Below are 14,488 nucleotides of genomic sequence, written 5' to 3'. Positions count from 1 at the left end.
AATTCCTGATATTCTCATAAGCAGTGGGGACAAACAAATTATTAGGCTGAGCCCAAGATCTTGGGGTTTACTCCCATGAAACTTATTCCTGCAAAGGAATTATGCCTGAGTCACTCCCAAAGAACCTCTCTTGTTGCTCAGATGTGGCCTAAGTCGGCTTGGCAGATTGAGCTTTCTGCCCTACCCCCATTCATGGGACATGACTCCCAGTGGTGTAAATCTCCCTGGCAACGTGGGACAGGACTCTCGGGATGCCAGGACCTGGCATCAGGGGATCAAGAAAGCCTTCGTGACCAAAAGGGGAAGAGAGAAATGAGACCAAATTTCGGTGGCTGAGAGATTTCAAACACAGTCAAGAGATTATCCTGGAGGTTATTCTTATGCATTATATAAATATCCCTTTTTAGTTTATGGTGTATTAGAGTGGCTAGAGGGTAATACCTGTAAATGTTAAACCATGTTCCAGCAGCCTTGATTCTTGAAGACCATTGTATAACTTCATAGCTTTTACAATCTGACGTATAATTGTGAAAACCTTGTGTCTGATGGTCCTTTTTATCCAAGAAATAGACGGATGAGTGAAAAAATAAGGATTTTTTTTAAAAAAAGGAATCCACACAAAGGTATGTCAGTGAAGTTTCAGAACACTGGGGATAAAAGAAAAGATCCTAAGAGCTTCAGAGGAAAAAAGTGATAAAGGATTTGGCATTAGAATCAAGCTTATTATCAGCAATACTGGAATCTAAAAGTGGAATAATGTTTTCAAAATTTGGAGATTCCAAATGATGAAGGGAGAGGATAAAAAGTTTAAAATTTACTAGTCTGGATTGAAGCAGAAACTTCTCTAAGATAGTGGGAGGACTGTTAGATTACCAGATATTGGACCATGAGGAAAATTATATGCAAAGGATTTTAAAATTCTGTTGGGGAATCTGGCAAGAATCAGTGATAGCAACACAGAAAAAGTAGAAAAGCAATTATAAAAGTAGCATCTCCAGGAAACATACAAAAAGTTACATAAGAAAGGAAATGTAAACACCAGTATACTTATAGTCATACTAAGGAATCTAGTTGAGTATGGAGGCAGGAAAGTGAGGGTAGAGTAAGTTTTAAATTCTCATCTTCATAATAGAAAGTTACTGGATGATGGCTAGACTTCATGATTCCAGAAATAGTTGAAATACTGTATTTTGAAATACTGGAGGCAAGTACTTGACAAAATATCTGAGTTAAAAGTGCTAGCTTTCAAGGAGTGCAACTCAGGGGCATGGCCTTTGATGAAGTGTTTATCTTTCATGAAATGCTAATACGAAGGAAGCTGTCACTGAATTGGCAGCCAGGGATTTCTGGCTTTATAAGGTCCCTAAGAATAGGGTACAGGACTAGGGGAGCTCTGAATTAAGGGACCCGTTTAAGACAATATATTAATGCAGGACTACTACACTGGTTTTCAGGAAACCAGGATTCTAATCCAAGGGAGGGGATAACTCCTGGATGTTCTTGGGCAATTCCTTGGACGTTGGAATTTTTTTACACTTGGATGTAAAAAACGGGGACTGGGGTGTAATATTACAGAGCTTGCCTCCCCTGCAAGAAGACACTTGATAAAGGGGTGAGGTTTCCTACTTATTTCATTCTGTAAAAATAATTAAGCAGCAGATGAAAACTTCTTTGAGGTTCTCTTATTAACTCATCAGTGCCCAATGTTGTAACCCTCTTCCTCATTCCTCTTTGCCCTCTCAACCCCCCAATAGATGTGAATGTTTTTCCATGTTTCTTTGTTAACAATTCCTTTGCTATATAAACTGATGGTTCAGAGAGGACAAGTGGAGACAAAATGTATGTGTAAAGGTGAGAAGATGCAAATTGAACCAAAAGTAGAAGGGTCTATCAACAATAGCAGTCTTATGACACTTAATGTTAGAAGTTAGAATCCTCAGGACAGAAATGACTCAAGAGCTTTGATGCAATGGGTTGCTACCCCAAGGACAAAAAGGAATAGCTTAGCCAGATGGTTCAGGGAGTAACTTGTTATAGCTGAAATTTCGAGGCAAATGAATAAACTGAGAACAAAGGCAACTTCAACTGGAACAGGGTTTCACATTTAAAGAGGGAGAAGAGACAAAATATATACAATGTGGATTCCAATCTGCTTCAGCTAATTTTTCCTTCCTTTATTCTGTATGATTAGTCTGTTAACACCCAGTGAGAATCTACATGCACTTTCATCTCAGAGTATTATTTGCCATTACTTTTCCTTTCATTGATTTGTACTTTTGGTATTTGGTATTCCTCTGGTTTTTAATATTGGATTAGAGGATCTAAGCAAATTCAAAGGCAGCTAGAATGCCGAGTACTTAACTACTAACCACGCCAGGCCTTTCACTTGCATTAACTAATTTAGTCCTCACTTTGCTTTATTACTCAGTAAGGAAGTGGGAGAGTTGAGACTAAAACTCAGGTTTACCTGACTCCAAAGACTATTCCTTTTACTACTAGGTTCTACTAGTGTGCTAGAGTCATGATACACTAGTATTAGACAAAATTTTCAAGGTAAACATCTTGAAATGGGGTGGGGGTGAGGTCAAATTGCCATCTCCCTTCTCTTATAATTCTGCCACCTGAGATATGGGTGTTTCAGGGTTTATAGGTATCTGTACTGGGGGAGTCCTCACAAAAATACTCCGAGACTCTTTTCCTCGAAACTTAGGTGAATTTTAATCAAAATCTTTTGAGCTACACTTAAGTGATAAACTGGCCTATCATCCCTCATGTTGGTAAGAATGAAGTTTATAAAACCTTCCTTTGCTATGTGAGCCAGACTAAAGACAGGACTTCTGTTAAGAAGCTTTAAAAATACCAAGAAATAAAAAAATAAAACTAAACCCCATGCTGTCACATATAAGAGCAAATGCCCCATTGCTTGCATAGACCTTACATTTATAGTAAAGATTCTGATTATGCTGGGATTACATAAATGCGGATAGTACTTAGGCAAGTAGTACTTAAATATTAGTATTTAATTTCCAGCACGCATGTTCATCTTTGAGTTAAAAAGATCAAGTACTATCCAGGGGTGCTCCTTTTAAATACTTTTTTCTTGTGATGGAAAACCAAATAGGGAATCAACAAACTGATTTTTATTTACTTACATACCATATCAATCTATAAGAGACCTATGTCACTTAGCACTCTTATCTCTAGTAAAATCTCACAGAGCATCCAAGGATAACACTAATGCATCCCTAAGTGCGCCTAACAAACACCTATGCTTTACATCTGTCTCATGAATTTATGAATATTTGTAGATTTTTCCAGCTCTCTAAGCAGATTTGTTTATCAAAGTTAGCATTTTGCTTCATAATATACAGGCAACAACTGAGAGCAAAAGAGTGACAAGACTGTATCTAAACTAAAATTGCATGAGGTCTATAAAGATTAATTTCATCACTCTTTGGAATGTAGTTTCCAAAAATTAATTGTGATAAAAGCAGGGAATACTTACGTTAAAATGTTACTAACAAGTAAAAGCCAGAAGTTGGGTTTAACAGTTTATTATGATTTATAAGTATCATTTTAAAAACGTCAGTCCATTAAACCATGTAGAAATAAGTATGCAAAAAGTATGCAAAACAAAACATACTTTAAACATGTTTAAGTACACAGATCATCTGAAATTTCAGACTATTCAGTCACTTCATTATTATGCTATGGCAGCCAAGTAATCCTTGACTTCGGTTGGTGTAAGCCTCCTAAATCCAGCTTCATTGCAGATTCCGACTTCTATGTTATCTTCTGTCATCTGCCCTTCAAAGCTTTCCTATTGAAAAGGGAGGAAAAAAGTCAATTTTTCCATGTAGTTAATTATAAAATTATTATAAATCCAATTGTTAAACACTGAGCTAACCTTTAGTGTTAAGATGGCTGTATGAATGGCATCTTCAAGTTCCAGATCTTCATTATATCTAAAGAATTGTTTAAAAAAAATAATGATTTTCTAATTATGGCACTGCTTACACTCTTTGGCACTACTGAAACACACTGAGGATAACAGTACTATAAGATTTTTTAATATCTAAAACACTTTTAAAAATACTAAGTTACATATTCTTTTAGTGAACTCATTGAGAAAGGTGTCCCAAAATAAGAAACTGATAATTATATGGTATTCAATTCTCATTATCATGAAAAAGTGTAAACTCAAAGTGAGTTTGAGGAAAATTCTTTATATATTTTAATATAATGAGAAAATAGTGCCAATAATATCATTTCAAAAAATAAAGCAGAGAAATCTGACTCTGGCTAAAATTTATTATGTTTATTCTTATAATTTCATGTGCAATGTTTAGAAGAATAAATATGCAAAAGAAAAAGTGCTTTAAAATCCTAAGATTATTTAAAATTTAACATTTTTCCTGGATCAAAGAGTTCTAATAACTTTAGCATTAATATTATGTGAAAAATTAGTTATGTGAAAAATATGATTAAAGTCACAATATTTTTGTCACATTACAATAATGGTGAATCTAAAAGACTGCTGGAAATAAGTGAGCAGTTCGTTGTGCGAGAGCATTGACAGTAGATTTTTATGTAGTGTTCCATATTTTATCAAGTACATACATTAGATATTGAATCCACCATCAACACCACCATTTCGCAACAGTTTTTTTAGTAACTGCCGTAATGTTAGCTGTATTGTTTCTTTTTTTCCAGCTGTATCATTTTTTAAAATTTCTTGCATAACAACGTTTTCTCATTCTCGCTTTTTAAAATTGAGATGGTAGGAAAAAAAAGTAAAAAGAACACATTTCGGACACAACTATAAGAATATGGAAAGAAAGGTCCTAAAATAACTTATCACTTAACATACTGAAGGCTGGGAGTGAGGGTGGATAAAAATTCTTCTGTTTGTTTTACCTGTAATTAGGGTCAAATATATAGTGATATGAGAAATGTGTTCAGACTTATGAAGTTAACTATTTAAAGATAGTTGAACACCATAAACCAAGTTTGGTAGTGAATATGGTTACAGGGAGCCTACCTTTTTTCCAGGAAAGTTTTCCCGTTCACATAGTTCTTTCCCATTGCTGTGGCTTTCCAGGCAAAGTAAGCACCCTAATCAGAGGGGGAGGAAGAAGAAAAGAAATTTTAAAACATTATAAATATATATATATATAAACAGTAATATAACAAATGGCCAGAAAGCACATGAAAAGATGCTCAACATCATTAGTCATCAGGAAATGCAAATTAAAACCACAGCCATACCACTTCATACCCACTAGGATGGCTATAATTAAAAAAAAAAAAAAGCAGAAAATAGTAAGTGTTGGTGAGGATGGGAAGAAATAGGAACACTTATACATTGCTAGTGATAATGCAAAACGGTATAGCCACTGTGAAAATGTGCTTGGCATTCCTCAGAAAAATGAAAATAGCATTTACATGACTCAGCAATCCCACTTTTTAGCATATGCCCCCCACCAATGAATGGAATATTATAGCTGTGAAAAAGGATGAAATTCTAATGCATACTGCAACATGGATGAACCCTGAACTTCTTGTGTTGAGTGAAATCAGCCAGTTATAAAAAGACAAATATTGTACGAACTCGCTTATATGAAGGAGCAAACTTCATAGACAGATGGTGGTTTGTAAGTTAGAAAAGGGTAGGGAGTGGTAAAAAAAAAAATTAAGAAAAAAGAAAGAGTAGGGGGTGGGAAGAGGGTGTAAAGCTTAATGGATGAGAAGTTTCTGTCTGAAGTGAGGAGAAAATAGGAGTAATGGATGTCAGTAATGGTGGTACAAAATTGTAGATATAATTAATACTACTGAACTGTACACTTGAATGTGGTTAAAATGACAAATTTTGTACTTTGTATCAGTTACTACAATAAATTAAAAATTAATATAATTATATTTCTTTGCCATTTATTTTTCAGCTCTGTAACTTAGCTCTAAATTCTAGGGTGACTGAATACTTACTGGAACTGGAATTGATATGTCACAGAACAGATTTTGTTTTTAAAAGGTTAGAAGGATGGATAATAAGGAGGAATGATGAACTTTTGGGGGATTATGGGGAAGTTTGGTATCTTGATTATGGTAATGGCTTTCTCAGGTATTCATATCTATTAAAATTCACCAATCTGTATGCTTTATTTCTGTTCAGTCTGTTTTATATAAGTAAAGTAAAAAAGCTAGTTAAAGGAAATTGAAATTAAAGCAAATAATCAAAAGTGATATTTTAGCTTAACAGGACTGAAGAGATCTAAAAGTTTGTTATATTTATGTCCATATATATACCTCTTCAACATCATTAATGAATATATTAAAAAGATGGCCTTTCATTAAAAATAATGTTTTTGATATATTGTTATCTAATGTTAAATGAAAGCACCAGAAAAATCTTATATAACTTGGCTCACACATGGACACACAGAAGACGTTGAAAGAAACTAACCAATTATATTTTAATAGAAGCAAATGCCTTTTAAATAAAACAGGAAGGAAAAAAAAGGCTAAAACCCCTGAATTCTAGTGACAGTAGTAACTGCTACCCACTGGCAAGGAAGATGAGAGGGCCTGTCATATAGCTTCCAAAGCTCAGAGATGGTATAACACCACACTCTTAAAAGTTCCCAAAATACTTTTTTAACTGGTTTAAGTAACAACAAACCAAAATATTCTTCACTTGCCTTTTCAGATTATAAGGCTAGATCATGAGGTTTGAATTGAGTGAACTTGAAATTATCCACTAACAATTATTTCTGATCTGATGTACTATGAATGATGAGCTACTGATCTTTGATTTCTTTTTTTCATAAGGTTCTCCTCATAGAAAATGAGATAAATGTGGAACATTATATAATTCTTCTTTGAATGCTTTATAAATCTGATACTAATTTTCTCCTTTAGAGAAGACAGCTCACTCAAGATATTAGTTACATGATTGTTTTGCAGAAAACACTGAATTCTAGATACATCAATGTTTTTACTTGAAAAATTACACTGAAGTCAACCCCAAGAGTAAATCTATGGCAGAGTACAACACTGTTCTCTAGAACTATATCTATAATTATAATACTTTTCAATGTAACAGAGTTCTATAGATTTAAAGAGACTAGGTAATAATTATTTCAACAAATCGTATTCAAGAATGTGAAGTTAATGAACACAACAGAAGAACAGAGACGGTAGAACTAATATAGCTTCCTTATCAGAAGACTGAAATTACCAAAATTTCAAATGTGCAACTGAATATGTACTACTTCATACTGTCTAAAGCTCAAATGAAAAAGTAAGAGAAAATACTACTCAATTTTAAATTCTACTATGGCAGCTATTTTGATTAGATACTCAAAAAGCACATAACCAAATCTCTCTAATGATACTTACAGATGGATCTGACTGAAATAAATATGGTCGTCCTTCATTCCAACCACAAATAAGTAAAGAGACTCCAAATGGACGAACACCACTGAAGAAGAAAACGGAAAATTACTTGTCATTTTCACTGTGTTAACTCATCCTAAGGTAAGAATTCATCAATAATCTCAAGTAAGGCAGGTATCAGGTAAACTGAAATATAAGTTCTTTAAAAATGTATTTAACACCTTTCTGAGGGACTAAATTAAAAATGAATTCTCTTCATGGAACTGAGAAACACTAGTCAAATCATTTTGGAAAACAAAATGACACTGAAGCCTAATAAATTAATAACATTAGTTAGGGTTAATAAATGTCGAGTAACATTTAGAATCCTAATAAAATGACAACTTTCAAAATATGTAGTTTTTCCACTGGCTACTTTATATAACTACCACTTTTTTACCTCCTCATCCATGTTCGCACCAAAACTGAAGAACGTTAGAATTACAATGAGTATCATTTGTCAAAGAGCTATTTCTTTCATCATTTGTTTACAATCATTTCTGGTTAGAAAGATAAATTCAGAAGTGGAAATGATTATCTGCCCATAAAGAAGTGTTTTAATTACTGGCAAAAGGACTTTGTATATCTAGAAACTGTTTTCTTGCTGCTTTATGAATAGCAAGAAAAATTCACATTTTTTTCCTTGAGAAAATACTCTAGATCCAGTTAAGATCAGAAACATACAGCACACTGATTTTCTCTACTTGTTACACAAATTTGGGAATAGTAAGTTCTCTTCTACTTATACTATTTAAAAAAAAAAAAAAGATACTTTTTTTCCTAATTCACAATACATTTCAAATAGTTAAAGCAACTTACCCTGACTGGGTGTATTCTTGCATTACAGAAGCTACTCTCTGTACCAGCTGAGCTGTGGGAATGGGTTCTTGGTAAACAAGATAATATTGCTGAGCTAGTTTTCGAGCTCTGTGCACAAGCACTCTAACAGACAAGGGAGAAATAACATTTGATTAAAATTAAGATGCTCTGCTACCTAAAGACTTATTATCCTTCTATAAGCATATACTTACAACACAAGGCTTACATGTATCTCTTTAATAGTAGCCATCAGCTCAAAGTCAGTCTTGCTCTCAGATCTGATTCCAGGTTATTTAGAAGAAAATTAGAATTAGAGCACCACAGAGAAGCTGAGCCATAGGAGACGGACAAGAGGATGGCAAAATGAAGAAAATTAGGGACCCAGGGTATGAGTCAGCTCAGCAGAAACAGTTTTAGTGTACAAAATCAGAACTTTATCTCCTTCCATGGCTTTTTCAGGACTGTTTCCCTTATTCCAAGAGCATGTTACCCCAACTAACGTACACATACATGTAGGTGCCTTAAAATACCACACACAGAGAATTCCTGGCATGTTTCTCTTATTCTGGCTGGATATTTCCAAAGAATGCTTTAATCTCTATGCCTGCACTTCAGAGATTAAGGAACCCCCTCAGAGATTAAGGAACAGCAAGAAACCACTCTGTAATTCAAAAACCATAAAACTTATCAAAAAACATTAAGAACAGGCTATACAACGCTAAATATATTTGCAAATATGTTAGCAGGACAAGAAGGATTTACATTTACCTGCTTATGTACTGCTGATGTAAAATATACCCATTAATCCTCTATACAATCTTCAACTCTCATCCCTCTCAGATTAATGCTATCAGAGGTTAAACATTACAATATCCCGTCTGTACCACAGTAAAAAGATCCACTGTAGTAAGGCCTAACCACATTCCAGTGACTTTATTGCTCATTTAAATTTTGCCTCCATCAAGCTTGTTAACAAAATCAAGAGTAATAATTATTCCTTTTTACTTAAGTAATAGTTATTCTGTTGACTTGCTAAATAATAAACATAGAAAGCTGTCAATCTTTTTCAATTTGACAGTATCCAGATATAACAGGATAGAAATTATATGTGATTTTTTATTACAATTTTGGATAAAATAACTACTCTCCTTTTTTCTGTGAAATAGATAGGGAGTGATTATATGAGCATCTGGATCTTTGCTGGCTGCTTTATCAGAATCCTGAAGCAGCTTTTGAGAATTTCAACCCTTTGCTAAGAACAGAAACAGATAATGAGATTAACTCTGGGTGGTGATGCTTTCTTTTTGCTGCCTGATACTTTAAAAATATAGTTTACCAAAATATGTACTGCTTTTATCGTTTTTATAATGCATTACAGAACACCTAACCTTTTTAAGCCCAGCTCTAGGATGCCAGGGGAGGGACTATGATCAGAAGGAAAAGTCCATAAATAGAGGTAAGAGGAGGAATAACATTACATCTATCTCTTCTCCTAGAACTGAGTAACATGAAGTCATCACTTTAAAGTAACCCTCAGGTTGCTGTGTACAAACAAAACACAGGGAAAAAGAGCTGAATATCTTTTGATTTTCCTCCTCAAAGTAAAGATTATAAGCAATTCAAGAGATGGTGAGGAAGACAAGAATAAACAGAATAAAATACCTGTAATCTGGGCCCATGCCACTATACACCAAACCTATATGTTTGGTAATTGGTTCCACTTTGTGTACACTTCGCTCATCATACAGAATGGACTTCTGTTTCTTCTCAGTTGCCAACACCACACCATTTGCAGCTATAAACAAAGCAAGAAACATTTGAATGTTCAATCATTCAAAGACTTTGTTTCAACAGTTTTATCCATGTACGCATTTCACCAAAACTCCTTTGTTCACTTCTTTTTTTGCTAGACTTCTGTGTCAAAATTAAGGAGGAAATCAAGTTTTTCTCACCGGTCATTTATATTCTACCAAGAAATCCCTATAGTAAAAGATATTATGATAAGACTGTTCTTCAACTGAAGTATACCTAAGAGTGACATGTTTTAAAATACTGGAATTCTACCTACCTAAAAAATATAATATGAAATATATATTCTTATAAGATATATATATATTCTTATAATATGAAATTTAAGGCCAATGATACAGATTTTTTAAAAATGTATTGATACAAAACATTATAGTAGTATCTTTAAATTAAGTTTCATAATGAACCATTTTTTAATTTTAGGGAAGATAAAAAACTGTCAGAGAACAGTAATATAATCAGTGGGAAAAGAAAGTAACAGTTTTCTGCATAGGAAATAGTATTCATGGATTATCACAGCTAATATGTACATCCTATATTTCCTTTGAAAAAAACTTTAATCATCTTAGGCATATTACTACATTCTTTGAAACATTATAAATTAGCAAAAAGAGCCATTAAAAATTATGCTACCACAGCTATTTACTTGCAAATTAATACCAAAAGGAAATTAGGATGATTATTACAGGCATATGAAATGAATGAAACATTTAATAAATTTTTATTTTATCACATCCATAATCATCTAAAATCATCTAAAATTTAATTACCTTTAATCCCCACTGAAGGGGCTCCTCCAGCTACAGCAGCCAAAGCATATTCAATCTGGACAAGTTTACCAGACGGGCTTTTAAAAAACAAAACAGGTTATTTGCTATGTACAGATATTCTCAAATATTTATCATAGGAACATCTCTATGAAACAGAAGAAGAACAGACAGGTCAAATCCCACTGATCAAATATCAGTTTGAATAGCTAGGTTTCAAAACCTTTATCATGAAGTTGTAGAGAAATCAAGTTTACAAGGAGATTTAAACACATATATTGAAGCTCTTTTCTTTGGAGGCTTTCTCTTGTCTCCACTTGGAACAACATCACTATTATTGCCTCTTTCATCACAAAGCCTGTTAGTTAATCTGTGTCTCAAGTTTTCTCACCTGTAAAATGAGAATAATAATACTACAGTTACCTATTTTAAAGGGCTGCTGTGAAGATTGATTAAAATAATGTCTATTAAAGTAATTAGAACAGTCCCTGGCACAAAATTAGCTAAACACTGAATAGTAAAATTACTAAGAATGTGTATATGTCTGTCAAATACCAAACAGTATATACTTCACGGGTGCTGATAAATTTTAGAAATGGCCTAAGATGTAAGACCTAGATATCATTTATGACAAATTATTTTCTATACAATAAAACTACTTCTAGATGCCATGAAGTAGCTATAATTAAGTCTGGTTCCATAGGTTTGGTGGTCTAATTCTAGTCCCAAACTGGCCTTACAGGTCATACTTTATTTCAATTTATTTGTTGAGTTAGAAGAAGTATACCATCTTGAACCTGACAGAGAACCTACTCTTACACCTCAAACGCCCATTTTACAAACTAATTCCTCCGGAATGCTTTCCACTCTATGGCCTGGTTAACTCCTTCCTTGCTATCCTTCCTCAGCAGAAATGTCACATCCTCAGGGAAGAAGCCAGCTCTGACCCCTCAGATTAGGTTAAATACCCATACATTTATGCTATGTGTCCTGTACTTCCTCTTTGGCTAAGATTCATCATATCTGAATTGTTTTTACAATATTTTTCCTCCTCAACAGAGCATAAACTCTACTCAGTCAGTAGTCTAGCAATAACCTAGTTTGAGGAGTCCACAATCACTCGGTTAATAGAGACACATCTACACCTATTTAAAGAATAAACCTAAGGGTGACAGATTTACAAAGACTTAAATTACAAAATTAGCTGACTTAAGCAGAATAACATCAGTAGACACTTAAATTTTTAAAATTAAGCTGTACTTGTGCTTTAATGGTCACTATTTCAATAATTATATTATGACTTTCTGGGTCAATCCAGTTTTCAATTATTGTTCAATACCTAGCTGAAATAACTCTGTGGAATATACAGATTCAGGTAAACTTAACAGCTCTCTTTTCTATATTCCCAGAGCCACCTATACATACTTTTATCATTTTTATTTCCTGTGTGCCTGCCCAAGCTGGTCTACCCATCACTGAGCAATCAATCCAAGACATCATTGTATTCTGTCCTCCCATTACCCTTATTCCAAAAGACCAGGGAAACTGAAATAGCCTATTAACTACTTTTCCTATTTTTGCACCATGTCACACTCCTCCATAAATTTGGTAATAACTTCTTGGTTCATTTAAAACAAAATAAAAACTCCTTACTCTAGCCTACAAAGCCCTGCATCATTTGGCCCTTAGCCACATATATCCTTGCTCACTATACTCCAGCTTATTTCAACTCCTTTAAGACCATAAGCTCTTTTCCACCTTTAGGGCTTTCACAAACAAGCTGTTCTCTCTGTCCACAATTCTTCTTACTCCTAAATCTCAAATGGCTGGCTCCTTTTCATATTCTAGTCTCAAAATTACCTCTAAACATAGGCCTTTCCTGACTGCCCAATCTTTCCACCCTCTTAAACTTTATAAAACTAGGGAAAGAAAAGCATTTTTTCAGAATTCATTACCAGGAGCCAATTTGTTTTACTCATTTATTATCAACCTCCTCAACTGAATGTAGTTCACAGTAACACTTCTTTATGTAGTCTCTAGTCACTTCTACTGTGAATTGTTTAATCCTGATTAAAACAGACTGGAGACAAATGTTTTCTTTTTTAGCTAAAAGAGAGATGAACTCACCATGTTAAAAAAATAAAAGATGAACTCCTTTCAGAAAAAGAAAATTATTTTGATAAAGAAACATTAAAAAAGTTTCAGTCGCTCATGACATATATTGTTTTGTTTCAATTACACCAGGATTACACTTCCTTAGAGATAAAGGATCATTTGCTTTGCTCACTAATATGAAATGACTACCTGGCACATATTGTCCCTTTCATTGCAGAATTAAATTAATTTCATTCAAAGGTTAAAAAAAAAATCTAGTACATATCCTCCCTTATCGAAAACTGTCAGAAGGAAAGTATTTTAGGATTTTAAGACAACAACGTAATAGAAAGTGCATTACTTTTGCCTTCATAGAGAACCAGTTTGAATGCCAATTCGGCTACTCATTGATGATCTTGAACAAATCACTTAATTTCTGAGCTCTGGTTTCCTCATCTGTAAAGTGTTAGCAGGACATTTATCATACATGGTTGTGGAAAGAGAAGTAGGACGTTAAGCTGTACCCACGCAAGAACGTACTCAACAAAACTTACAGCCAATCTGCTTTAGTCATTAAACAGGACTATATTTAGGTAGAGCATTGGTGCTCCTTAAGAAAACAGCCAAATTAGAACCTTTCCCTTATCGACTTACTAAATCCTTCGGTGATGGTTTCTTACATTGGGAACGATGATTATTTCAACTGTATTTTCAAAAATATTATTTTTAACCTCTTGTTCGACAACTGAAAAGTCTATAATCTTTTTTAAAGTTAATATGCCATCCTCAAAAAAATAGCTAAAACGCAAATAGCCTGGTACTTCAGCGAGAAGTACTAGGTCCACAAGCACCAAGTGACAGAATGAGTAACGCTTTCATTTTTTCTTTATTCTTCTAACAGAGGCACAGAAACCGAAAGCGGGAGGTTTCTAAAGTCACTATGGCCAACTGGAGACTAAAACTCCAGAAAACGGAGGCTTTCCGAGGAAAAGGGACTCCACACACTGGACCAAGAGTCCGAGTTTCGGACGCTCCCGAATCAGGCCCGAATGGGCCAGGAAGCAAATACAGAGTTCTGAAAGGGTTACCCAGAGATGACTTATCCAAAACTGCCTTCCTATCTGGGCGCCAAAACGTAAACGAATCTCTGGCTGGAGTCCTCATCTTCCATGAGCCCCAAGTTTACCCCAAATCCCACAAGCCGCGTGGCCTCCTGGGACTGCTGCTCCCCAGTACCCACTCCCCAGTACCGTGGTCCGGCAAATGACTTTGCAACGCCGCATTCCTTCCCCTATTCTATACCGGACCCTCCGGAAGCACCAGGTCAGAGGCCAGGACGCAAAGAACCCGGCTGACGGAGCGCCTCCAATCTCCGCAACGCGGAGGACCTGGGGAACTCTCCCATACCTGAATGTAGTCAGCGAAAAACTGTAACCTCGTTCCGCCATCTTTGCCCGGAGAGCCAAGGCACATTCGCACGCATGCGTCCCGTACCCGGCTTCCTCTCACTTCCCCTCCCACCCCTATTTCCTACTCTCTCTCTGATTGGAGGAGAGTCACAGCCG

General features: G+C 34.9%; 1 protein-coding gene across 1 annotated transcript; it reads right to left on the bottom strand.

Annotated features, from left to right (window-relative positions):
- Positions 1-3,538: 3,538 nt before the first annotated feature.
- On the bottom strand, positions 3,539-14,462 carry PSMA2 (proteasome 20S subunit alpha 2). Its single transcript, XM_077119373.1, has 8 exons — positions 14,331-14,462; positions 10,833-10,909; positions 9,916-10,048; positions 8,254-8,376; positions 7,399-7,480; positions 5,042-5,115; positions 3,908-3,965; positions 3,539-3,820 (listed from the first exon to the last, which is right to left on the bottom strand). Exons 1-8 carry the CDS (start codon positions 14,369-14,371, stop codon positions 3,704-3,706), a joined length of 705 nt encoding a protein of 234 aa, XP_076975488.1. The 5' UTR covers positions 14,372-14,462; the 3' UTR covers positions 3,539-3,703.
- Positions 14,463-14,488: the final 26 nt, after the last annotated feature.

This window comes from Tamandua tetradactyla, chromosome 1 (genome assembly GCF_023851605.1).
Source record: "Tamandua tetradactyla isolate mTamTet1 chromosome 1, mTamTet1.pri, whole genome shotgun sequence".
Classification (NCBI taxonomy): domain Eukaryota; kingdom Metazoa; phylum Chordata; class Mammalia; order Pilosa; family Myrmecophagidae; genus Tamandua; species Tamandua tetradactyla.
This window is presented reverse-complemented; position numbering and strand designations above follow the sequence as displayed.

Bases quoted from the DNA above. Each gene is read 5' to 3' on its own strand.
- PSMA2 (XM_077119373.1), bottom strand. From the start codon at position 14,371: ATGGCGGAACGAGGTTACAGTTTTTCGCTGACTACATTCAG. The intron at 8,377-9,915 runs GTATTTTATTCT...CTTGTCTGTTAG, and splicing joins GGCATGGGCCCAGATTACAG to AGTGCTTGTGCACAGAGCTC. The intron at 3,821-3,907 runs GTTAGCTCAGTG...CCTTTTCAATAG, and splicing joins CAGCCATCTTAACACTAAAG to GAAAGCTTTGAAGGGCAGAT.